This window comes from Antechinus flavipes, chromosome 5 (genome assembly GCF_016432865.1).
Source record: "Antechinus flavipes isolate AdamAnt ecotype Samford, QLD, Australia chromosome 5, AdamAnt_v2, whole genome shotgun sequence".
NCBI classification, from domain to species: Eukaryota; Metazoa; Chordata; class Mammalia; order Dasyuromorphia; family Dasyuridae; genus Antechinus; species Antechinus flavipes.
This window is the reverse complement of record NC_067402.1, coordinates 151822944-151850930: the sequence shown is the minus strand read 5'-3', so window position 1 is coordinate 151850930 and position 27987 is coordinate 151822944. Positions and strand designations below refer to the sequence as shown.

General features: G+C 33.6%; 1 protein-coding gene across 1 annotated transcript in view; it reads left to right on the top strand.

Moving 5' to 3' along the window:
- The first annotated feature begins 2812 nt into the window (after window positions 1-2812).
- Window positions 2813-27987, top strand: part of SEMA3C (semaphorin 3C) — a 200462-nt gene continuing 175287 nt past the window's right edge. Inside the window, exons 1-3 of the mRNA XM_052000701.1 lie at window positions 2813-2889; window positions 3475-3719; window positions 6746-6894. Coding sequence (XP_051856661.1) covers window positions 6792-6894 — 103 coding nt within the window. The 5' untranslated portion in view covers window positions 2813-2889; window positions 3475-3719; window positions 6746-6791. The remainder of the gene's footprint in view (window positions 2890-3474; window positions 3720-6745; window positions 6895-27987) is intronic.

Here is a 27987-nt window from a genome sequence, read left to right as displayed (position 1 = left end):
CATATTCAATGGCCAATAACTAAATATTTTTTGTATACTGTTGCAATGAAATTTTGAACTTTGGCTTCTTCTTGTCCTAAGCAAAATTGTGAAATAAAATCTTTCCCTGGTATTCTTTTTATCCCTCTTATTATTGCCATCTTTAAACTCAGTTAGGGGGCTTTTCCTAGATCCCTGTCCCATTTCAATGAAAATGATCTTATGTTGCCTTCTGTCTCCCCAGATCTCAAAATTGGTTCCCAGAGTAGGAGTGAGCATTGGAGGAGAACAATCCAAACTTCATGTGATGTGACTTTTTTTCCCTACCTGCTTCTTTATCAAAATTACCAAGCCTTTTATGGTAGCTAGATGGTGCAGCGGATAGAGCATCCTTTCTGAAATCAGGGGATCTGCGTTCAAATTTATTCTCATGGTTTACTTGAGGCTTACTAGCTGTGTGATCCTAGACAAGTTACTTAATCCCAATTGCTTTACACACAAAAAAGGAGAAAATCACCTATCTTTTGTCTTATCCCTCCAATTAAATAGCTTTTAATGAATTAACCCTGAAGGAATTGCACAGAATTGTAAATATTTAGACAAGTTTGTTTATTGATATCACTAAGTTTTTATGATGAAATTCAATCTTACTGCATCTACTTACGGATCTTGCTCCGATGTAATGGGCTGAGGCTTGAGTTGATGCACTGAGGTCCCAAGCACATGAGGCTAAATAGTAATTGGACCATACTCTATTAATAGATAAGCTTGGAGAGAGAATGGCCCCCACCCACTCTTTGTGCAAGTCCTGATGTGTTGTATAGGAAATGACGATTTTGGTGGGTGGAGGCAGGGGAGTGGAGACTCCTGTGCTTTGGATCTGGCTAATTTGTTGTTTAGATTAGCTTTTATGATTCTTCTTGAGTAGTAGCCAATGGCAGATTTCTCAGTTCTGAAAATCCCAAAAGTATATTCTAAAGTGATTCATTCAAGCTGCCTAATAAGAAATCCGTATATGAGGTCCACAGGTCTTTGATTAAATCTAGTTTGAAAAGTCAGCCTCTAAGTCTATTTTTTTCCCTATAAGAATAAAACTATATTTATGGGAATTTGTGAATTGTGTATTGAAGTAGGATGTAAAATCCTGGCTGTACTAGTCTTCATATGCTATTTGAGAGACATTTTACCTTTTATCGTTTCAATCTTTCCTCTCAGTCTTTTTATATATTACTGAAGAGTTATTGTTTAATAATCTTCTGTTTGACTCATGATATATTTGTGTAAATTTTTGGAGTCTTTTAAAGTGTTCCATGTTCCCATAAGAGAAGGCATTACATACAACAAAGACTTATTGATGTATTTGTTGACATCGATACTCGCTTCTCTTTCTTTTTTGTGTCCTATTTTATAAATATGATTTAAATGAGCAAACATGAGATGACATTAGTAAGAATCCACACAAGAAAACAATTTACATAAAAAGAATTTGTAAGAAATTTCCATATTTGTCCCCATAGTTTTTAGTTCTGAATATTGGCAGAGCATTTACAAGTCAAAATGTTGCTGCAGGAGCCAAGAGATGGTTAAAATTCTTTTGTTATATTAAATATGAATGAATGGAAAGGGGAAAAAAATTCTTGGAATAAAGTATCATCAAGTTATTTTTTAATAAGCTTTTATTAAGTGCCTATTATCAGCTAGGTATTTTTTTTTTCAGATATCTTATTTAATCCTCATTACAACCCTGTGAGTAGGGTAAGTGCTCTTATTATCTTCATTTTACATGTTGAGGAAGCTAAGGCAAAAAGAGGTCAAGTGGCTAATTCTCTGTGCTCAGATAGTAAGTGTCTGGAGCTGGATTTGAATTCAGGTCTTCCTGATTTCAGGCCCTACAATGAAATTGCTTTTCATTTTCAAAATGATTTCAAAATCATTTTATTTTAAACAGATGTTTTTAGTAACGGTATTGGACTTGTGGTGACATTTTAAGTTTTTTATCTTTTTTTCTTCAATGTTTTTCTCTGGATTTTTATCATGTAGCAGTGAGAGAAGTGATGGAATCAGAACACCTTTTATTCAAAGCCTGAATCCCCTTTCTATTTGTGTTACCTTAAGTAAATCAGTTCACCGCACTACTTGACTTTTAAAGGTTATTTTCAATTCTAAATTAATAATCGTATCAATATCAGAAAAATCTGGGGCGTCTTTTGATCATTAACTTTACTTGTCTGAAATCCAAATAAATCAAGCCCTATTCAAGCCACAATATTTAATTTTCTTCAGCTGCAAAATGGGAATTGTTAAGGAATGGCTAAAGCAAAAATCTCGTTAAATTCAATGAAATCTAAGAATTTTATTTTAAAGTCATAATTGGAAATAGCCTGACATTGAATTTCCTTTCTTCATCTCTGTACAGTGACATCTACCGGGCTGCAGCACATTCTGATTTTGTATTTTTTTTTTTTTCCCTCTGCCGCAAGTGTCTTCTTGCTTTTATAGACGCTGAAACCAGCTTGGTGGTGTTCAAACATCTGGTTCTGCCTTTTCAGCGGAGTGAAGTACTTTTGATTTAAATATCAAAGTTCCTTCTAAGTAAGGTTCAGGGACTTTACCTGCACAGTAGTACCGGCTCAAGTCCCTGATGTCTTAAGCACTGTAACTTATTAAGCCATTTTCGGTTTGCGGACTTCAAAACAGTTTTTGGTAGAATTGCGAAATAAGTTTCTTCTCGTCATTATGATTTGGGAGTATCCAAGAATCAAGAGTATAAAGGGATGAGTCAAACCGAAGAGGTCAAGTGAAAACCCTCTCAGGATGCGAGGCAAACAGCAATAGGAAACAATATCCATTAAAAACTGGAATAGATTTCTGGGGCAAGAGTGTGAATGTTTCCTGGCTCGGATCCAGAAGGTTTGCAGGGGGAAAAAAAAAGTAAAGGCGGGGGGGGGGGGGGGGGGGGGGGGGGATTTCCTATGCTTCTGAAACACACATGTCTTTGCCTTAAAAGGATGAGATCATTCTCCAGCAACACTGCTCTGCACTTTAATATAGCTGAGGCAAAAGCAAAGTCTGCAAGCTTTCCAAGCTAAGCCTGGATGCTACAAAATCCCTTGAGCCCACCCGGCAAGTTTTTTTTCCCCCCGCTCTCTCTCTCCTTTGCAGACTGCTAAACAAACGGAGGTTTTCAGCAGGTCTCTTTATTCTATGTAGCGCATTCCTGGATTTTGACGGAAGCCCATTCTCTGGGCATGCTGCTCCCCACCCCTTCCCCCGCCCCCTTTGGCTGCCTCTCTCAGTCTTGGTCTTTCTTCCTCACCCGAGCGCTGGGTGTGGCTTATACATTAGTTATGAGATGCAGCCCCTATTTGCTCAGCTAATGATGTATGCAGGGCTCAGTGGCGGCGTGGTTCTGGAGGCAAGTAGGACCAGCTCCAGGGGTAAATGTAATTGGAAACCAGGGCTTTCACCGTCATAGCTCAGCTACTTTCCATTCAGTCTTAGGTGCTTAATTGAGGAATAGAGAGGATTCCGAGTGCCGGCGCAGTGGAGAGAGCCCTGAGGATTGCTTTACAAAGAAACTCGGATTACCCGGAGCAAAGAATTTCAAGACTGATACACTTGGGAAATTAAGAATTTAATTTTTTTTTAATTAAGAAGGAAAGAAAAAGGAATAAAGTCACTGGCTTTTGGAAGCCAGAGGGACACTGATGACTTTGGCTGGCTGATTTCCTCCAAGCTGGGTAAGTTAGCTCCTGATCCCTTGAATATTGAGAATTTAAGAAAGTTTAACTTTTTTTACTTAATTTTCTATTTTATTTGCTTTTCCATACGACCATGTCCTCCTGTTCCATTAAGTTAAGAACTCCTGAGGTTTGGCCAGGAAGGATTTAGCTTGAATCTGCAGTAACTCTTTCTTTGGGATATGACACCTGCCTGCAGGGACAATTTAAAGTTAAATGGTTTAAAAAAAAAAAAAAAAAAAAAAAGGCTGAGAGAGGACATGAAATGATCCTTTCTTCCTGATTCATTTGTTCCCCTCCTCTCCACTGCATTACTAGATTGGGATGAGTGAAAAACCTAAACAGGCAGCAAATATAATCCTTGGGATGAGTTATTACCATTGGAGCAGAGTATTTGTAAGATATTGATTGCTAGTGGAGATCGTGTACAAGTCACTTAAGATTTCAGCTTTTGATTTTTCATCACTTCTTAGTGGAGAAATAGAGCTTAGGGGTGTCATCGAAACTCTACTTTCACATACTCACATTCCTTTTAACATAACATATTGACGAAAGAAAACTGTATTTTTGTGACCGGTTTCCCTATTCTGGGACACATGTAAGAGAAGTTGGTGGTCATGTCAGTGTCTTGAGACCGACGTGCGTATTTATTATTAGTGTTGAACAGGACAGAAACCAGGCAACTTTATTGAGTTGTGCTCTCCTTTTCTGTTACGTTGGCTTTAACTGTGAAAACTGCCAAACTAGGGAGTCAATTGCCAAAGGAACTTCATCCAGAAAATCGATTTTCTTCACTGGGAATTAATTTAGGATTTAGAGGATGAGGAGGCTAGAGGAACCAGGTCGAGGAAACTGTGATCTTTTGAGATTTCTTTTCAATTAGATTCAGCAACACGTTCTATAGTTCTCAGTTTATGTGTAAAAAAAAATAAAATAAAAACGAAGGCACCCCTTATTCTTATTGCTTGTACTAGGACTTATGTAGAGACCTGCTCGCTCTGTAGCATCTGTTAAGAATCACATGTTAAATATGATTGCCCATTTTGTTTTGGCTTGACAGAGCGATCTTATCAGACTTTAATAGCATTTCTTGCTTTGAAGAGGATTATACTGAAAGCTTAGTGGTGAATTTTAAAGCAGCCGCGTGGTATTAAGTATCAGTATTTCGGTGACCTGTTTAAAAATAATTTCTAGCTAAGCTGTGTTGCCTAATTGTATTACATGGCAAATTTTAAAATCATTCTGGGACTGTTCCAAAATGGAGGGGCTTCCTTTTGCCCTCCAGGTTTTATTTTGTAAATTGTTGCCACAGGTGTTGTAGTCAGGTTTGATAACAGTCCAGTTAGTTACCTGGTCTTCATTTGTTCACCAGAACTAAAGATAAGGTGACATGCTGCCTTGAGCCTCAAAGGAGTAATTATCAAATTTAGTTGTTTTCTTCTTCCTTTCCCCTCTTCTCTCTCCTCCTTTCTCCCTTCTACCCCATCTCCTTCCTTTTTTTCCCCTTCTGCCCTTTCTACCTTCCTCTTCTTCCTCTCTTCTCTTTTCCATCCCTGGCTACCCCTCTCTCCTTCTCTCTGTCCCTTCTGTTCTCTCTCTTTCTCTGTCTCTCTGGGTCTCTCTGTGTGTCCCTCTGTGTGGCTCTGGGTCTCTCTGTCTCTGGGTCTCCTTGTCTCTGTCTCTGGGTCTCTCTGTCTCTGGGTCTTTCTTTATGTCTTTGTATGTTTGTGTCTGTATGTCTCTGTTTCTGTGTCTGTATGTCTCTGTCTTTCTCTTTCTCTCTTTTGAAAATTTGAACAATCTACTTCAGATGTAATTTATCATAACTATGTAGTTGACAATTTTATGGTTCATTGACTCGCTCACCTCTAAATCATCCTTTTGAATCTGACCCAAGACTGTGACCGTATCAATATTTCTCAACAACTGGTGTAGTCATGACTGGATCTGGTTGTCATTGGTTAATGTAAACCTAAATCCAAGTATTGTACGTACAGTGAAGTCCCCTTTTTGGAGATATTAACTCTGATGTTATAACATGTAACTAGTATTTATGTACTAGATAAAATGGCAGTATCGGTGCATTTAAATCACAACTATTATCCCAGGTGATGATACTGTAGGTACACATGTTATTCTACATATTATGTTTTTTAGAAGAAAATAAGGTTTTGTCTTTTAATTTTCCCTGATTGTCCCCATTCTCAAATATTTTTTCAAATAGTTATGCACACAGAGATATATTTATAGGTGTGTGAATAATGAAATGGATCAATTATTTTTGGACCCAGTAAATGGGTTTTTCATTTACCTGAACCTTTCTGCTTTGCTCCAATAATAGCATGTCAATTTTTCCAGTAGGTGACTTGATTCAAATAAAGTCTTTCTGTATGAAAGTATTTCTTTGGTGGTCTTGAAATTGTATTTGAATAAGTTCCAGACCTAGACTAACCAAATCCAAATTTTCATGGAGAGACTGCATGTGAAAAGAGTACTGATTCTGGAATTAGAAGATATGAGTTTAAAGTTCACTTTTTATGCATACCACCTGTGTGATCCTGACCAAATCGTTTAACCTTACTGGTCTTATTTGTCCAATATGTAGAATGAGGGGGTCGAACTAGATGGTCTCTGAGGTTTATTAGTGTGTGTATATATATATATACATATATACATGTATATATATACGTATATATATGTATATATATATATACACACACATATATGTGTATGTATGTATGTATGTGTATATATATATGTATATTTTTTTTAAAGAGAGGTCATTTAATCTCACTGAGATTTTCTAATTTATGAAATGAAAGGATTGGGTACAATAACCTCCAAAGTCATTTTTAACTCTAAATCTATGTAATTGGGTGGGAAAATCAAAAAACAGCACCTCCTACTGCTCAAAGTTCAAGTATATGGGTGGTGGTAATAAAGGAAAAAGCTCTTTCCAATTTCATATTTCTGTTTACCTGAGACAGGTGATAAAATGTAATGAATTTGTTCTTTTTCTCTCTTAGGAGTTTTTTTTTTTTCCCTTGGATATTAAATTGCAGATTTGAAGAGATGACATTTCTGGCAATCCAAGTGTTGATTGGGGCATTTGTTTATTCTGGCTGTGTAAAAGGATCTTCACAGCCCCAGGCAAGAGTTTATTTAACATTCAATGGTAAGAAAGAAGATAAACATTTCCAAGCAAATGTTATTTTAAAGTTTTGTTCCTTCTTATCCAGTGGCAGTGATTAAGAAATTAATAAGGAAGGGAAACATTATTAGATATTTTTGTTCAAATTTCTCTTAGAGGAGTTTTCTGTGAAGCTTACTTTAATTATAGTATATTCTAGCAAAGGTATATTTGAGAAAGTTATCTAAATGTTTTAGAGGATAAACATAATACTGAAATCTGAAGTTTCCATAATCTATGGAAAACAAACGTCTATAAAATATTTGGTCTTTACATTAATGTGCTTTTCTTCAGAAATGGCTTCTTGAAAACTTTAAACATCTATAACCCGTAGAGATAAAAATGTGCTACTTAAGTGTTGAAATAGCCTCAATCAATTTTGGCTCTTATTCCCCAAATTGTTCTGAGGTTATTTAAAAGGCCTTCTTTGAATTAAAAAGGACTTGAGACTGTAGTTGGAATTGGGATTTTCACTGGTATTGTCTGAGAATGTATTTTTCTGAAGCTTTGGAGAAATGTGTGTTCACAAAGTTAAAAGGGAATAATACCCTCAGAACAAGTGGCTTGCCAAATATATGCATGAACTTTTATTGTATACAATTCAAACCATTTGCAAAGGGTGTTTTTGGGGAGTCATCTAACCGAAAATAAATGGATACAATAAGAGATGGATGAGAGAGGCCATTCAGCCAGTCAGTTTCATTTGTATTTTTATTACTTCTCTCAACTCCATTTCTTTGTTGCTTAAACCCAAATGTTGTCTGGACCAATTTACTCCCTCCCCACTCCATTTATATTATCTTTTGACCATGAGTGTACTCTCCTTCTTCCCTATGGTATACATGTATCTTCTAGTATGTTTAGTTATCCTGAATTTCAAACAGCAGATTGACTGGCATTTAATGCTTACTTCATTTGCATTTCTATTACTTTTCCCCTCCATATTTGTAGCTGCCAGGTGATTTACATAAGATCATATTAAGGCATTATAAGAAGCCTATTGAAACTTTAATATATCCATTGCTATCCTAACCTTTTGAGCCAGGCCTTCTTAAAACTCAAGACTTTTATTTTTCAAGATTAGAATATTGAGAAGTAAGTGGAGGAGAAGAGGGAATTACTGTTGAAATTAGGAATATCAGGATTCAAATTCTGTTTCTGATACATACTGACTGTGTGAACTTTAGCAAATCACTTAACATCTGTGTAGCTCTCAGAGCATATGAAGATCTCCTCTAAGAATTCTTATTCCAATGAAATCATAAGTAAAGTCCAAAATCATAAGAGAAGAAAAAATGTTTCTTTGAAATTTCCCATTTCCTTACTTCTAGAACATGTTCTCTGCTAGAGAAGACATAGGGCAAAGAGAAGTAGTGAGCCTCAGAGAATTTTATTTTGTCTTATTTTTGTTTTGTTTTTCCTTTGTAACACTTCAGGGCATTATATAGATCATGTGTTTTAATTTATATTATGGAAAGTTTATTATTTGAATAGTAAGAACACTTGAATCAATAACGCCTAATTATATATACACTGTACTTCAAATATCTGACAAGGTACTTGGCAGAATTCTTTGGAGTCAATTTGCATTCTAGGTGATATGAAGAATGTTAACAAAAAGTGCTTAACAATGATGTTTTTAATATGTTATATTTCCAAAATTATTTTCAAAAGCTCTCATGTTGATAATAAATTCCTACTCAAGAGTATGTGTTCTAAAATACATGGTCTTATGATAAAGTAATAATAACATAAAGTATTGATTTCAAAGACCAACAAGTTAATATGATTATACTTTCCCAAAAGTTTTGCTGAAAGAGATTGTCAGTCCAAAAAATTTCATATGAAATTTTTCAGTGAGGCAAAACTCATCCTCTTAAGTACAACAGCATCCACACTAGGAAAAAAAAAGTAGCTACTGAAGTGAATTCAACATTTGGTAAAGATTCAGAGAAGAAGAGAATACACCAAATGATACATTTCTCCCTTTACTTTAATGGCACTATCTGAAGTAACTTCTAGTTACAGTTTTCTTCTATAAATTTATCACTCTTCTCCCACCAAAAACAAGTTCTGTTTTATCTTTCACAAATTAATAATCAATCTTAGAAATAACTCAGAATTCCTTACCAGGTGGTCAGAAGGTATTCTAAAACATTAATTTGCATTTCAATGTCTTATTTCAAATTAGCCGGCACTCTTTATATGTGTTGTGCAATTATGCAGATTCCCCTAAACTTTTGGAATTCAAGATATCAAGTGGAGTTATTTATATCTACATCTGTATATTTGCATGTATATGTGTACATATATGTGTTTATATATTATATATATATGCAATATGATATTGAGATATACTCACATTGGTACATTACTTTGAAATATGCAAATTGATTTGCCAGCAATGGCAATGTGTGAAATAGGTAGTGCAAATATTGTTATTCCTAGTTTACAGTTGAGAAAATAGGAGCTTGACTCAGGCCATGCATCTTGTCAATGTTTAAGTTAAGATTTGATCCTGAATCTTTGGATTTTTAATAATTTCTGCCATACTAATTGGAATTTGGTAGTTGGATTGGCCTTGAGGGAGAGAAGGTGATGAAAGAATCAAGTTGAGAGGAAGAGAATCATCATTTCTCTCTTCCCTTTCCCCATTTATCTCCATGCCATGATTTCTTTGTTTTCTCTTTGTTCTGTTCTTAGCCAGAAAACAAGGTAATAAAAAGGAAGCTGTTTCTATGTGCTGGCACATTGTAAGAATCCTCCCTCTCTTTCCTCTACTAGAGTCTAACACTAGATAAACCATAGATCAGTGTGAAACCTTTATCATTTCCATAATGAACAAAGCACAGAAGACAAATTGCTATTGTACAGAAGTGTAAATTGGTTTTTTGGGGGTAGGGGAGTATTTAAAGATGGATATTGATTAAAATATGTTGATATGTCATATTTTACCTTGGTGCCTAATTTCGTTTTTAATTTGACTTCTTATGGGCATTTATTTTATGATGCTAGTCAAAGCTTTTGATGATTAAACTTTATTGTTGGAGAATGCACAGTGAAGATTACTTTTCTGAAACTCAGGAGTTTTCAATCTTTTTGTGTGGGTCATGGACCCATTTGGCAACCTGGTAAATCCGGTGGACCCTTCTCAGAATAATTTTTTTTAAATCCATAATTGAGAGAAATGATAAATCTAATTTATCCTGAGGAAATTAAGTTGTAATCTCTTTTCCCATCTAAATTCATGGAATTCTCTGAAATCAATCCATGTATGTATCTGTAAATCTCAGCTAAAAACTCCTGCCCTAGATAGTTTATAGTTGTTAACTAAATTATTTCTTTTAAGGGATATCTAATCAGTATAAACTTAGAATTGAATTAATAATATCCCAGAGCCTGAAGTGAATCTTGATGATCTTGTGTTGCAAATGGGAAAATGTGGAACAGAGAAATGATATACTTGCAAATGTGGACATGTGGAACAGAGAAATGATATACTTGTCAACCTGATATCACATAGAGCCCCCCAAAATATACCATATTCTATAAATTTTATGTTAGTATCTAAATAGCACTAACAATTTATTTGATCAAATTTAGATGGGATAATTATTCAGTCAGACTGTTGTTTGACATTTGTATGTGGAGGAGAGCAAGGAGAATAGCCACCTTTGACTGAATTACACATTTCATTTATAATCTTTGTCATACAGTACCAAAAGAGAGAAGGAAAAAAAAAAAACAAAAAACAGGACATCGCTTGCTTTTTTTGTTGTTGTTTTCAAAGAAGCCCTGGGAAGAGAGAATAAATATCCTCTAACAGACATAACTTCCACAGGTTTGATTATATACAGGTGAAGATCCTTCAATACTCTGATTCTAAGTATCTTATTAAACAAATATAACTTAAGTATTTACTGTGTACTTAGCACTATTTTTACTTATGTGCTGAAAAGCAAAGATATGTAAGTATACCTCAGGTCCTGACATTCCAGTTCTCACATGCACAAATAATGTGTCTATAAATCATGAATTTTGTATTAAAGTCATGTGAGTAAGAAAGGTATTAAATTGTTAAGGCATTTTACAGCAGAGAACTCTAACTAGTAGGAAAGAGAATTTGGAAGAGGTCAGGGAATGTTCTGTATACTATTCAATCTAGGCTTTGTGAATAATGGGTAGGGATACATTTTACAAGAAAGATGAACAGGGACTTGTCATTCCAAATTTCAAAAATGACAGCAACAGTGCATCAAAGGTAGAAAACTTCAAGTTGTATTGGGTTTGATTTGATGATTTTAATATAAGCTAAGAAATGGTTTTGTTTTTGTTTTATTTTGTTTTTTGGCCCCATGACTGTTAGAACCTAGGCAGAAAGTGGAAGTTATGGGATGAAGCAAGCCTTTCAGAATATGCCTCTGACCACAGCTTTTATTTACACACATACATACACAAATACTTGCATATATATGTATGCGTGTATGTATGTATGTGTGTGTATATATATATATATATATATATATATATATATATAATACTTTAAAACTTATAGAACCCTTTCTTTACAATGATCCTGTGAGATGGGTAGGTAGTTGCTGCCATTATAATTGATTGATAGGAATTCCTAAATGGTTATTCAATTTTTGCTCTATACCTTTGTATACCTTATTTCTTGTTCCTCAGCTTATTTAAAGCTTAGTTGTTTATAGGCTTAGCCTTGTTGTTGGTTACCTCTTTTTTCTCTCCTTTTCCAATTTCCAGAGCTTCTGAAAGAGCCTTGAAAGTGAATGTCACATTGGATGTTCTCTCACTAGTGTTTATTTTCCCAAAGTGGGAAATTTCTTTTCTTTTCTTTTCTTTCTTTCTTTCTTTCTTTCTTTCTTTCTTTCTTTCTTTCTTTCTTTCTTTCTTTCTTTCTTTCTTTTCTTTTCTTTTCTTTTTTTTTTTTTTTTTTTTTTCTTTTCTTTTCTTTTCTTTTTTTTTTTTTTAGCATTTTGACTTTCTTTTCTTTTCTTTTTTTTTGATAACTTTTTATTGACAGAACCCATGCCAGGGTATTATTTTACAACATTATCCCTTGCACTCACTTCTGTTCCGATTTTTCCCCTCCATCCCTCCACCAGATGGCAAGCAATCCTATATATGTTAAATATTTCACAGTATATACTAGATACAATATATGTGTGCAGAACCGAACAGTTCTCTTGTTGCACAGGGAGAATTGGATTCAGAAAGTAGAAGTAACCTGGGAAGAAAAACAAAAATGCAAACGGTTTACATTCATTTCCCAGTGTTCTTTCTTTGGGTGTAGCTACTTCTGTCCATCATTGATCAATTGAAACTGAGTTAGATCTTCTCTTTGTCGAAGGAATCCACTTCCATCAGAATACATCCTCATACAGTATCGTTGTTGAAGTATATAATGATCTCCTGGTTCTGCTCATTTCTTTTAGCATCAGTTCATGTGAGTCTCTCCAAGCCTCTCTGTATTCATCCTGTTGGTCATTTCTTACAGAACAATAATATTCCATAACATTCATATACCACAATTTACTCAACCATTCTCCAATTGATGGGCATCCATTCATTTTCCACTTTCTAGCCACTACAAACAGGGGTGCCACAAACATTTTGGCACATATAGGTCCCTTTCCCTTTTTTAGTATCTCTTTGGGGTATAAGCCCAGTAGTAGCACTACAGGATCAAAGAGTATGTAGAGTTTGATAACTTTTGGGGCATAATTCCAGATTGTTCTCCAGAATGATTAGATTGGTTCACAGCTCTACCAACAATGCATCAGCGTCCCAGTTTTCCTGCATCCTCTCCAACATTCATCATGATTTTTTCCTGTCATTTTAGTCAATCTGACAGATGTGTAGTGGTATCTCAGAGTTGTCTTAATTTGCGTTTCTCTGATCAATAATGATTTGGAATACTCTTTCATATGAGTGGAAATAGTTTCAATTTCATCATCTGAAAATTGTCTGTTCATATTCTTTGACCATTTATCAATTGGAGAATGGCTTGATTTCTTATAAATTAGAGTCAATTCTCTATGTATTTTGGAAATGAGGCCTTTATCAGAACCTTTAACTGTGAAGATGTTTTCCCAGTTTGTACTTCCCTTCTAATCTTGTTTGCATTAGTTTTGTTTGTACAAAGGCTTTTTAATTTGATGCAATCAAAATTTCTATTTTGTGATCAATAATGGTCTCTAGTTCATTTTTGGTCACAAATATCTTTCTCCTCCACAAGTCTGAGAGATAAACTATTCTATGGTCTTCTAATTTATTTATAATCTCATTCAAAGTGGGGAATTTCTCTGGAATACCTGTTCCTAGTATAACTGTTTCTACTCTACCTCTCTTTCTGAGAAATATATAAGTTCAGAGAAGGTTTTGGGGTTTTTTGGACAATGATGATTTGACTTTTAGATAAGTTGAGTTTAAGGACTTTGAGGAGCATCCATAAGTCAACTCTTAAAATATAAGGATCATAAGATCATCCATCAGAAGAGAAAAGGACCTCATAATCCATTTCATCCAACCATTTAATTTTATAGAAGAGTAACTTAGCCTAACTCACTCAGGGAGCAAGTATCAGAGGTGATATTTGAACCTAACTTCTTTGATTTCAGAGCCAGCAGTCTTTCAATCCAACTTGAAAAATGTTTTCTTACAAATGAAGCCAAGTATTTTGGAAACTTTTTCTATTTGTCTTAAGTTCACCAGAATTAGCTAATCTTCTCTGTATAGTTTTTAAGTTACAGTATTTAGATCACATTTCTATTCTAAAACGTAGTCAATTCTTTTTTGGAAATAAAAAAAATATTCCAACTTATTTTTTTTTTACTATAAAAAGTATTTGTAACTAGAGAGAATGTGGGGATTACTTTCCATTTTGTTGCTTGGAATTGTTCCATTTACAGTTCAAACTTGACTTCTCTAAATTTCTGGAGAGTGGCGTACATTAAGCACTTTTGTTAAAATATTCTTTGATGGATCCTTTAAAATGGTACAAAATTCTGCTTTTATTTTTATATGTTTGCTCTCTATTACTGTTTATTTTGAATAAAAATTACAGAGATGCTGTATTTAGTTTTATGTTGAATTTGCTGATTATTGAACTCTTATGATATTAAAATTCAACTATGGAAGAAGGCAAGAGGAATATAAATGAATGAACTTTAGAGCAAAAATACATTCCAGAGAAATAAAAAATATGGAAATTGATCTTTCCCTACACAATCAACTGACTGCATTTATCCCTTTATCACCTGAAGCTATATAAAAATATATACTCATTTGAGTGCCATTCACTTTTAGAATTTTATTTAAGAATGATGAAGTAGTTAGTCCTCATTATTCCTGGCAAATAAGAAATGAAAATAAATTTAAAAGCTAAGTTATATTATATTCCCTTCCTGAATTTTTTTAAGTTACTTCTAATTTCATTAGAAAAGCAACCATTCAACCTATCCTATCTTATTGTGTTCATGATGTCTTTTTTTTATTCAAGAGGCTTGCAGAGTATCCATCGTCTCCATGTCCCCAACATTATGAAATCAATAATCTAATAAAAAGTTTATGGCTATCATTTATGAAAAATGTGTAATGAAAGTCAAAGGGAGGACCTTTAATCTTGTTCTAAATAATTATTAGTGAAATTAATCATAATTTAATTGAAACACTTTATCATGCATTTTGAAATTCTCTTTATATTTTGTATATGGAGCCATTGGAGGGTTTTTAAAATAAGGAAAAATTGTTTTGTTTTCCTTTGAATGAAAGAGCCAGAGTAATGTAGTCTAAAAGTGATGGCACAAACAGAATTCTGTCCTCAATTATTTCTAACTAGCATTGTGGGTACTTTAGTACCTTTAGGTCTTACACTTTTTATTTTGTAAACAACTTCATTATTCTTAAGTTTTTTTGATCTGAGGGCTTCTCCAAAGACACAGATTTCCTCTGGTGTATTATATAATAGCAGATAGATTTCAGTTTAAATGAACCAATACTCATAAAATGAGTATTATGTAGGAAACACTATACTAAGTGTTTAGAATAAATAGATAAAAATGAAACTTTCTTTTCTTAGCAAAGGGATTTTAAGGAAGAAAGGAACATCATGTACATAAGCAAATTCAAACTACATACAAAAGAAATGTGTGTTTCTTTGGAGTGGAGAGTAGAAGGGGATTGCTCTGATTATTGGGGGAATTAAGAACAGTGTCTTGTAGGATCTGAACCTTGAAGAGAGCTGAGGCTTCCAAGAATTGGAAGTGAATATGTAGATTATAGAGGATACAGCATAAAGGCATAAGTTAGGACAACACCAAACAGGTTAGTTTGGTGACAGTATATAGTTTATTAGGTAAATTACTGCATGATTAATGAATTTGAAAAAATTGACTGAAGCCACATTGTGAGGGGTTTTAAAAGTTTAACAGAACAGTACTCATATTAAAGGCAAAATACAATAGTTTCTTGAGCAAAGTTCTAACATGGTCAGACTTGTACTTAAGGAATATCAATTTGGCAACTGTGTAGATTGGAATCAGAAGAGGGTGGATGCAGGGAGAATGTTAGTCTATTTCAGTAGTTCAGATGAGAAATGAAGTTCAAAAGTAGAAGAAATGTGATTTGTAGGTTGACAAAAAGGAAAAATTGTGAGATGTGGATGTCATAGCAACAATTCAAAGTCAAAGATAACTCCAGCTTTCATGCTTTGGGAGACTGAAATAATAGTGGTGCTCTTATTAGCATTGTGGAAGTTAAGAGGGAAAAGGAAAAGATAATGAGTGGTGTTTCCAAATGCCTTGAATTTTTTAAATTTTTGAGGGAACTTAATATGCCTGGTGGAAATCTAGGTAGAGAGATCCCTACCATGAAACTAAAGTTCAGAAGAGAAAGGAGGATTAGATATATAGATTTGGATATCAACTGCATAGAGATAATAGTTGAACCCATTTGAGCTGATGAAATCACTAACACAAAGGGAATATAAAGACAGGAGAAAGAGGTGAATAATTGCTATGACCAAGAGTCATTATCATGTATTTAGGTTAGTGATGGTCATCTCAGAATTTGAGTTTCTCTTTAGACATACCACCATTGTACCCATACTCAAACTATTCCAATATGCATATTATACTGTACTTTTGGGGCACAGTCTTTGAGAACTAAGGATCACCTCTCTATTCAGAATGGGCATCAGAATCAAACTTTATAAAAAGATACTGACATGTTATCTGAAGTCCCTCCCCTTTTATAGTCATTTTATTTTAAAAATAAAACAGGTTGTAGTTCCAAATTAACAAAGAAAGGTGCATTTTAATTAAACATAAATTATTCATGAAAGAACATTTCCTAAAAGGTTAAACTTGTTCTTTGTAATGTTTCACTAGAATATGGAGTACAGTTGTTTTATTTTCCTTAATCCTCTGGCAGAATTACAAGTTACAGAACTGGATTCATGTGTTTCTCTTCTTGGGGCAATAAATAGAACTGAAGAACCCTTAACTGATCATATTTTATGATTGCTCATTCAATTTTGTTGTGTAGACTTAAGTTGTAGTCTCAAATTTAATATAGAAGAGAAGTTTAGAGATTGTAACTGTAATGCAATGGTAATTGGATTGTAATCTTTGTTAGATTGTAAATTCTTTGAGGCTAAGTATTATCTTTGTTTTTGTTTGTATTTATATCCTCAATGTGTAGCACAGTGCCTGGTACATAATAGGCATTCAATAAATGTTGCCTACCTGAAATAAATTTTTATCCATTTCTTTTAACTGGAAGGTTGGAACAAAGTGCTAACTATTAAATAGTAAATTAAATTCAACAGTAACAATCATATATACCTATTAATCACCTACTCTATATGGAAAGACCTGTTTAGCATTGTAAGAAAGAGAAAGGTGTCAGATAAGTGGCACAGTAGATAGACATAGTATCTGCTCTGAGAAAGTTTAGATATCAATATTTATTTAATGGTTTTCAACCACTGAAATGAATATTTAAAAAAAAATCAAATCCTTGCCCAAGGAAAGAAGTCTTGAATTTATTCCTGATTGCTGCTGGGAAAATCATAGAATTTCTTAGAACTGGAAAAAAATTAGAATTTTTCTGTGCCAATGCCCTAATTTTATATATTAAGAAATTCAGAGGATATCTGATTTGCCCAAAGCTATATATCTACAGTAGTTAGTGGCAAAGTCAGGGATATAATTCAGGATATTAAGTTTCATTCTAAGGCTTCTTCTAATGTCCTCTACACCTTGTAACTATTTTGTGCTCTAATGTTTACCCCAGCAATTATAAGTGGATTGCGTCAGCCAGGTGTCTTATGAAAATTTCTTGTAGAAGCTAAAAATGAATGGATTTCAAGACTACTAATATTGATTATTTGTGTGACTTTTATTTCTTATGAAATAATGGAAAGATAGCTAGCTGTATCCATTTGTAGTGGAAAGATATATGTATGTATATGCCTTTTTATTGAAGTTTTTTTTTATTTTCAAAATATATGTAAGGATAATTTTTTCAACATTAACCCTTGCAAAACCTTGTATTCAGATTTCCCTCCCTTGCTTCCATCCCCTCTCCTAGAGAGCATGTAATCCAATATATGTTAAACATGGTAAAAACATGTTAAATCTAAAATAGACATATGCATATGTCTTTTAAAAAATCTAGTAAGGCTTAGCGTTCCTTTAAAATTATCTGTTTTTGCTGCCACAAAGATTCTCTCTCTCTGTGATTGAAATAAAATATAGCCACTGTAATCATACTATCTTAGTGCTTTAAAAGGGCTTATCTTTGAGAGACAGGGGCAGCTAGGTTACACAGTAGATAGAACACAGAGCATTAGAAACTTTAAATCCCTGGTTTCAAATCTGGCGTCAGATATTTATTAATTGCGTAATTCTGGGTAAATTACCCCTATTGGCCTTAGTATCCTCATTTATAAAACAAGGTGGAGAAAGGAAATGGCAAACCACTCCAGTATCTTTGCTAAGAAAACCCTAAATAGGGTCAGGAAGAGTTAAATGTGACTAACAAAAAAGCAAAAAACAACAACAACAACAACAACAACAACAAAAACAAACCCCTGACTAAACAACAGAAATCTTTGAGAGATAAGTGAATCACAGATCCACTTTACTTCTGGATAAACTACATCTTTATTTGTTCACTATATTTCTGTCTGAATTACGCTAAACCACAATAATGAAGTAAATAATTCAATCAACCAAATTACTCTTTATGCAGTGCTGAACAAAAGAATATTAGAAAGTAAGAAGACCTGATACTATGAATATTAATAATCTTCCCTTCCATTTTGAGATTGTCTAAATAAAATATCATAGTAAATAGCAAAACTGGAAAGTAAGGAACTTAACATAATCTTGTAGGACTCAAAAAATCTAAAACCCTTTGTCACTATTTATTCTTTGACCAAAAAAGTGTTTTATGGCCCAAAAGCTCACACAAATGCCAAAATAGATTTATTTATCAATGTTATTAAATTAAAATTCAAATTTAAATAATGTGCACTTATTTTAGTGGTAGCTGTTTTTTTAAACATTTCTTCACTTTAATCACTGCCATTATTGGCTAACTTTATTTTAAGTTTTTGTTGGCCATAAATCCCTTTGATACATCAATGTGTCTTATAGAAGAATCTAAAAATACTTATCTTAAAACTTAGTTATTCTGTATGTTGTTTTTTAAGAATTATATTCAATAAAAGTTTCTTGGCATTTAAAATATTCTTAAATTATCAGTTCCTCCTCTCAGTGTGTGGATTGTTCATGTATAGGTGTTGCCTGATGCTCACTGGAATATTTATGGATACTTTGACAACCTTTCTCCTTAACAAAACTGAAAAGTGATGACTGGGTTGATGAAAACACATGAAAGTATCCATAGAAAACATACATAAAGAATTCTAAAGTAATGGAAAGCTTTATTTTTTCCTTTAAGAATGTGGTATTTGGAAAATCAACTCATGTTGAATTTTATGATTCTGTACTTATAGCTTGAAAAGCAAGAATAAATTATAATAGGTTTTGAAGTTGAGACACTGGAGAAACTAGAGTAGATGGCTCCACAATGTATTTCTACAGTAATATCTTCTTTCATCTTTTCAATTTTTCCCACCTGTCAATTTTTTTATTTCCCACCTGTCATTCTTTCATAAGTAAATAAGCTGGCTACCATCTCAGAGGTCATAGGTGCCATATCAATTAAAACATGAATGGACTGTCTTTCACTATTTGCTTCATTAGACAAGAAGTTTTCCTTACTTTAATTAAACAAAAGACTCTAGTAGCCTAGTGAGCACAATTCAACAACAATCCCTGCCATCCTCCCCCCCCCCCAAAAAAAAAAAAAAAACTGATGAATTGCCACTGGAACAATAAACTCAAAACAATAAATCACCATTTTATTAACTTTAGTCACATTAACATTACAAGACATGCTTAGCAAATAAAGTTTGTCTTGTCATTATCCAAGAGATAAAAGGCAATTGTTCTTGATTTCTTCATTTATCTTCAAGAATACCCACCGTGGTTGCATTGAATCCACTGAAACATTTTGCTCTAAGGAAAAGTTGTGTTGATCCATTGACCTTTTATGCTCCTTTTTATGGCTCCTAATGGATAGAGCAAATGTACTTGTAAGATTGCCTTGTGCAAAGCTATCAACGTCTGCAAATGTGACCAAAGGAATGCTTCTGGAAATGTCTACCTATTGAAATGAATGGCAGGGTATGAATTGGGAATCTTTAAAGACTAAAGATTAGTAATATTAAGTTATTGGCATATGTTCTATTTAAATATTATTGAAATGAATGGCAGGGTATGAATTGGGAATCTTTAAAGTAAAGACTAAAGATTGGTAATATTAAGTTATTGGCATATGTTCTATTTAAATATTATATGATATTATGAAATGCAGTTATCATAAAAGATTATAACTCACATTGGGAAAAGGTTTTAGATTTATTAATCTCATTTGATGAGAACATTTCCAAGGGGAAAAAAATTCCTATGCCTTTCTACTTATTTGTATATCTAATTTGTACTAAAATGGATGTGCATCTTAGGTCAGTTTTATGTCAGCTATTAGAGTTTTCTTACTGAAATAATTATTAATTATAGAAATCATGGGAAGGCATTGGATTTTATTTTTTACTAAAGACTTTTAGGAAAATAAAATGATTACATATTAAAATGTCAAGTTAAAATTATAATTGACTTAGATCATCTTCCTTAGAATAATTTACTTATGCAAGAAGACAGGTGGTAAATAAAGAATGTCAGGAAGGGGAAAAAATTCAAAAGATGAAAGAAGAAAATGCTTTTGCTCTAGAAACACATTGTGGAATCATTTCCCCTAGTTTCTCTAATTCAAAACTTAGTATAATTTATGCTTGCCTTTGAATTAGAGCTATGAATGCAGTTCAACCTGTAAAATGATGCTGTGTTGTGAAATTTCTGCTCAAATATGCACTGAGAATTTTCTTTACCAATAATCCTTCTATCTCTCTTCATGGTGATATCCATATGTGTACCAAAATTATTCTGTTACACAAGAAATTCACTTTTAGATTAAAGAATGAATGTCATAACTAATGGAAATGGACAAAGTCAGATGGTACTAAAGACTTTGTACAAACTTGTTCACTAATTACTATATATTTTCCTTAAATGTATGGATATGTTATAAGATGTTTTGTCAGTTAGAGATTTTTAATATACATAGAAATGTTTTATATAAAGAGGAAGGAAATAAGTATATATGTTACCTATTAAGTGCTAGAGGTACTATATGCTAAGTGCTTAACAGTTATCTCATTTTATCCTTTCAACAATCCTGGGAAGCCTGTGTTATTATTATTCATCTTTTTTTTTTCAGTAGAGGAAACTGAGGTCACTTGCCCAGAAGCATAACTAGAAAAGTGTCTGAGGCTAGATGTGAAGTTAGGTCTTATTAATTCTAGGCCCCATGCCCACAGTGGAGAACATTGTGCAAGCGGGCTGCCTGATTGTGAACCACAATGATGTCTTTGACTTATCTCTTGTTTTTCAAGCAATACCTAGATTGTAATTTATAGTCAATGCATTTTAAAAAAATACAATCATCACAGCACATAGTAAGTGCTTGATAAATGCTTGTTGAATTGAAGTCAAGCCATCTCCAAAGATAGCTCATAATAGACTAATTATCCACCAAAATTCTTTTTAACTTGGGGATAGATTTCAAGGCTATCTATGAACTTGGATGGGAAAAATACCTCTTTATTTTCATTATCCTTTGGTTTTCTCTGGAGTGCTGTGTCTTTTATTTATTTTTTAATAAAGCTTTTTATTTTCAAAATACATGCATAGATAGTTTTCAACATTCATTCCTGCAAAGCCTTGTGTTCCAATCATTTTTTCTCCCTGCCTTCCCTCTAACCGTAGATGGCAAATAATCTAGTATGTTAAACATGTGCAACTCTTCTATACATATTTCCACAAATACATTGCACAAGAAAAATCCAATAAAAAAGGGAAAAAAAAGGAGAAAGAAAACAAAATGTAAGCAACAACAACAACAAAAAATGAATACTATGTTATGATCCACATTCAGTCCTCATAGTCCTCTCTCTGGGTAAAGAGGATTCTCTCCATTACAAGGTATGTCTTTTATTTTAGGCATTTAAAAATATTATTCTGAGAAGAGGTTCATAGGTTTCATCAGATAGCCAGAGGTCCATATGTGTCTGTTTATAGCTCTTTCTGTGTCTGTGTGACATACAGACTCTGTGTGTGTGTGTGTGTTTCTGTATATGGGTGTGTGTGTCTCTCAGTGTCTCTCATTGTATATTTCTGTGTGAGTCTTTCTCTGTCTCTGTGTGTGAATCATTCTCCTTCCTCCCCATTTCTTCCTCTCCCCCTCTCTCCTTCTTTCTCTCCCTCTCTCTGTGTGCATGTGTCTGTCTCTTTTTCTTTCTGTATATCTCTCTTCTCTGCCTTTCTCTGCATCACACACACACACACACACACACACACACACACACACACAGAGTTGAAAAGGCCTCTGAGTATCCTCTTAGAGCAATCTTTTTTTTTTTTTTTGCTTGTTTTTTTTTTTTTTAATAAAGCTTAAGGAAATCCTTCCCTGCTTCACTTTGAGAATTACTGCTCCTTGAGGACAAATTGCTTCTTTGGGACTTGTGCCCTTTGTTGTTTCTGGCAAAACTCTTTTACTTTTTTGTGCTCCAGGATATCCTTATGGCTGTGCTGGATACATAGTTAGCCATAACTTCTTTTAGGAGATAGGTGGCAGACTGCGAGCACAGGTATAATGTTATTGCCTAGTGACATCCTTTATCCCTATTCTTTACCATGCCATTTCTGGAAGTGTGTCTCCAAAATTTAATATAGCCTACTCATTCCCTTTGCAAGAGCAGGAACTGGCTTGATTGTTCTTTTTTTGTGGATACCATTACAGTGTTAACTAAATATAGCATTGAACCACAGTCCCAATTTTTCCATTTCCTGAACATCTTTTTTCATAATGAGGTACAAAGAGATATCATTTCAATTTCAATTCCATTACAGTAACAAGTTACAATTATAGAGAGTTGTGGTTAGCAGGCATTCCTTCCAACTCCCCTTTGTTTTCTAAAAGCCTTTGGATCTATGTCTCTTATTTGTTCCCTCTTGTTGATACAAAGACTTTTAGAACAAAGAACAAAAATTATCATTTTAGGTCATAGTAATGGTTGGCAGTAAATGGGGATTAAAAATTAAAAAAAAAGGAGAAAGTAAGTGTTAAGCAATGGACTGGCTGTCTGGGCTATAGCACTGCCTATCAAAGAATGTTCTCTGTGACAAACTGAATTACTCTAGAATCCTAGTGTTGTTGGAGCTGGAAGTTACCAATAGAATAATTTTCTCATTCCCCTGACCAGATATAGGTCAATTAAGTAAAATTGAGCTTCAGAGGTTATGGGTAATAAGTAGTGATCATGTTCTAGATTCAGTGCTTGTTTTTCTAGGCTTCTTAGGATCAAATTGTTTTGTTTTGTTTTGTTTTCCCTCAGGGTATGAAATGTTTTACAAACACCGTTATACTATGAGGTATAAGCTGTCTTTAAACAATAATAATGATTTTATAGTATTGATGCCTCTTAAATATGTACAAAAGTAGCCTGCTATAGTGAATAAGAGACCTGGTCTTGCATTCTGGAAGGATTGGATTCAGTGAGTGCCTCTGATAAATGTTATCTCTATAACTTGGGGGAAGTCACTTAAATTTGCAGCAATTATTAAAAGACTCTCCCTAAATCAATGGGATTTCCTCACTCTGATCTATGTTAATGAAGTCACAGATCTGGTCTCTTCCTAAAAAACACCTTAAAAGAATATTCACATTTGTTATCATATATGGTTGTAACTAAATACCAATGATATTATGGTTTTATTATTGTTATTTTTATTTCCATACAGCACATGAGGGATTGGGGACACATAGGAATTAGATTCCAACTCAAGCCTGGGTATATTCCCCATCTGGGGGGTAGGGATAGAGTGAGAACAATTCCATAGGATCTGGCCAATAATATATAAAGTGAACACAATTGCCATTTGGTAAACCCAAAGAAAAGCCATCTTTTCCAAAGAAAAATCAAAATATTTAAATGGCAGTTGATGAATTCATTGTCTGTTATGCTACTATTTTTCAATTGTTGTTGGTCATGTCTGACTCATCATGATCTCCCTGGCAGAGATATTGCAGTGGTTTGCCATTTCCTTCTTTAGTTCATTTTACAAAGGAGGAATCTAATGCGAATGAAGTTAAGTGACTTAGTCACCCAAAGTAAGTGTCTAAGGTTAGATTTGAACTTGGGAAGGTGAATATTCCTGACTCCAGGCTAGTACTCTATTTACTGTGTCCACATCTTTTCTTGTGTCCCATTCCATATTAGTAGCATATAGTACATGATGACCATAACAATTACTCATTTTAATTGACCACTAAAATTTCATAAAAATAAATTTGCTATTGAATATATATACAATTGTATTATTCCAATCCATGCAACATCATTTTCCCTCCTTGTAAATCTTATGTTATCTTTTAAACAAGAAGTGGCTCTATTGAGTATAGAGTAAATCTGCATTCTATAACCAATTTAAAAAAAAAGCAATTTCTTAATTAAAATTCTTATCTGTAGTATTCAGTTTATAAACTGACTTAAGCATTTTATGGAGTACTTTAGTCCAACTATGTATTAAATGGGAAAATTTTAAATGATTTTTGTTTCTGATTTGAAATATTATCAATGAAATGATTAAATCTGTTTAGCTGATTGGGATTGAGTGAGAATTGTTACATTAAACTTTTAAAATATTCTATTTAATTATTTGTTTGTTACTTAAATAAAACTACCTCCTTGAAAAGGGATCACTATATATCAGTCTAAATGTAGGTTTGTTGGTCTAGCTAATGTTAACCTGCTAACTTTGTATTAAATTAATAACTCAGAAGAATCAGAACCTCCTTACTTTCCTTGAGATTCTTAGTTTTTGAAGTGAAAATATGGAGCAATGAGATTTTATAGGCAAAGTAAAATTTATTTTTAAAAAACATTCTCAGAATATGTACTTTACTCTTCCTATGTAAATCTGAATTTGTGTTATCAAGTCATTTCAGCAGCATCTGACTCTATGACCCCATTTGTTTTGTTTTGTTTTTGGCAAAGGCTGTGGAGTAGTTTGTCATTTCCTTTTCTAGTTTATTTTTCAAATGGAAAAACTGAGGCCCACCAGAGTTAAGTGACTTGTCTAGGGTTAAATAGCTAATAAGTGCCTGAGGCCACATTTGAATTTATGAAGACAAATCTTCTGGGTTCCAAGCCCAGTATTCTATCCATCTAAACACCAAATTACCTTGTGAATCCAAATAGTCTTTACTAAATCCAGGTTTTTTTTTTTTTTTTTATTTTTACCTTGGGGGGAAATCAATTTCTAAATCCCCACCCCTCCCACCCCGCCGTCTTTCTGAAAGTTGCATAACTTTTTAATTTAAAAATGTTTTCTGTGGCAGTAAATGTTGAATGCATAAACATAAATGAATATGTGTATACTTATTTTGGGTTGGCAATAGCTTTACTATTCTTAAAATATGTGTATATCATACTCCATATAGCTGAACTAAAAAAAAAAAAAAAAACAGAGGGATTGGATATGCACTGGATATTTTGGTACATTATATCAAGCAAATACTTGAATCTTGCTTTGCTTTTATCACTTATGGACAGCAAGAGAGAGATGAAGTATTTTATTCTAAAGATACCAGAATACCAAAGAAGAATGTTAAACTTTAGATGTCAGAGTACCTCAAAGGAAACAAAAAGAAGAGGATGTAAAGACACAATTTTTACTATGCCCACAGGTGGGCATAAAGTCAAGAAAGCAAATTTGTTTACAATGTTCCATGAATCTTTTAAAGTCAATAATAGAATTCTACTAAACACTATGGAATTGTGTTTCCTACATACATTTAGCACTTGCTAATTATACATTATTTTAAAAAATGGCTAGTATGTACCAAGAGTGCCAAAGATAAAAAAAAAAAAATCAAAGAATATAGCATCTGCTCTCAGGAAGCATACATTAAGGGAACATGAGACATAGTAGCTGGAAAGTGTGGGAGGAGAACTTTGTTGCATTCCAGGGTTGAAGACATTCAACAATTGCTTTTAGGGATGGAACTAAACAAAATAAGGCCAAAGTTGCCCTCTAAAACTCCAGAGATCCCATGATCCCATAGAGGAATCTCATCTTTTTTAGTGAATTAGGATATGACATATCCTATATATATATATATATATATATATATATATACACACATATATATATATATATGTCATATATATGTATATAATAGCCTCTTATATATATTTTTGGAGATTTCCAGGAAGCATGGAGAGTATATGAGGGCATAATAAGTAGTTAAGCCTTGTGTAGTGCTTTAAATAATTTACCTCATTTCATTTTCAAAACAATCCTGTTAGTAGGTAGGTAGATATTGTGATTCTCATCAGTTTATAGATTGACACTTTTTAGAAAGGGATGGTAGAGGTTATATAGACCACTTTTGGTCTCCCAGCTGAGAAAACTGGCTCAGAATCACAGAGATCAGATTATAAATTGAAGGAACTCTAGCATTCCTATCTCATACTTCCAAAATAATATCATCTGTGTTATCAAGTTGTCTCATGTAGAATAAGTAAAGACTTCTACTGGGGAAAAACCAGAGCTAGGAAAAATTGATTTCGATTCCAAACTCATATATATAGACCCAGTGGCCTATCTATTGTGCCACTTAGTAGCTTTTAATGGCATCTACCTCTTATAGTTGTGAGGAATAAGTAAAATATGAAAGCACTTTGTAAACACTAAAATATCATAGAAATGTTTTGTGATTGTTCAATCATGTCAGCTGTGTCCAACTTGTAACCCCAAGTTTTTGTTGTTGTTGTTGTTGTTGTTGTTTGTTTGAAAAGATACTATGGTGACTTGTCATTTCCTTCTCCAGTTCATTTTACAGATGAAGAAACTGGGGCAAATAGGGTGAAATAACTCAGCAGGGTCACATAGGTAATATCTGAGGTCAGGTTTGAACTGATAGAGATGTTTCTTCCTGACTTCAGGTCAGGTACTGTATATACTGTACCACTTAGTAATAACCCATTGCCTCTAAATCAATTCATTCAAATCTCAGATAGCTCTAATTGTTAAGAAGTTATCCTTAACATTGAGTCCAAATGTTTTTTGTATAATTTTGACCATTGCTTCTAAATTTCCTCTTTAGTTCTTAAAGAAAGCTTTCAATAGCAATTCTCTTCACTTTCTTGAATCTTTTTCAGATTAAAAAGCTCTAGTTCTTAAACTAGTAACCAGTAATGTGGCATTGTTAAAGGCACATTATTTTTAAAAAATTTCCTTTTGTTAGATATTCTCCAGGTTATCATTGACATTGCTAAAAGGTAATTCCCTCTCAGAACACCACATTGTAATATGTTGTGAACAAGGTAGAACATAGTGGGACTCTGTCAATGCATGATTTTTCCATTCTTGTACATGTTAAGTCAGTTTTTTGAACACACATGAACACATGATTTGATCCTATTTTCATTTAATTAGATTCTTCCTAATTGGATTTTAGACTTAGCATCATTTTTTTTTATTATCCTCACTCAGAGAAACCTTGCTCTAGTGAATTAACATTGCACTTGGAGTTAGAAAAATGTAGATTTAAATCTCACTTTAGACATACACATCCAGTATTATTTCTGATAACTTTAGGAAATAGTGGAAAGAAGGTACTTGGAGTCAAATGATCCAAGTTCAAATTCAAACTCTTATATTAGTTGAGAGGCAAGTACAGTTTTTCTGATCTTTCTTTTAATTATAGCTCATTTTTATAATAAAATATTTAACAGGGAATTGTGGTGTTCTTTTCTTTTGTATAACATGATGGTTCTCTCTGGGAGCAGGTTTCTTGGGGAGGTTTCTAGAGGCAGCCATAGTTTCACTTCAACATAATAATCATCCCAAATGCAGCCAGCTGATAAAATCCAAACGCATATTTTCTCCTTTCAAGTTGTGTCTTTTTCCTTGGCCCGGTTAGCTTTCTTAGAGGCCTCTCTCCCTCCTTGGTTCCAAGAGCTCTTGCAGCTCTCTCTGAATCTCCAATTCTCAATCTCAGTCTTGGTTGTGCTCCTCGGAATCCTTTGTTCTGCCTGACTGCAGTCTCTAGTTTGTCAATCTTCTGAACTGACTGATTTCACTAACTCAGCTCCTTTTTATGCTCTTTTAGAGGTGTGAACTCAAAGGTTGACTCCTCCTCTGAGCGTGGGATTATGGGAGGTGTGAATTCACAAAGTTATAAAGTTAACTGTGTATCTCCCTAACTTGTGAATTCCAATGTGTGAGCCACTGTGTGAATTCTCAAAGGTGTGATCTTTAATGTGTGAGCTCTAATGTATGAATTCTTAGAGGGGCAAAC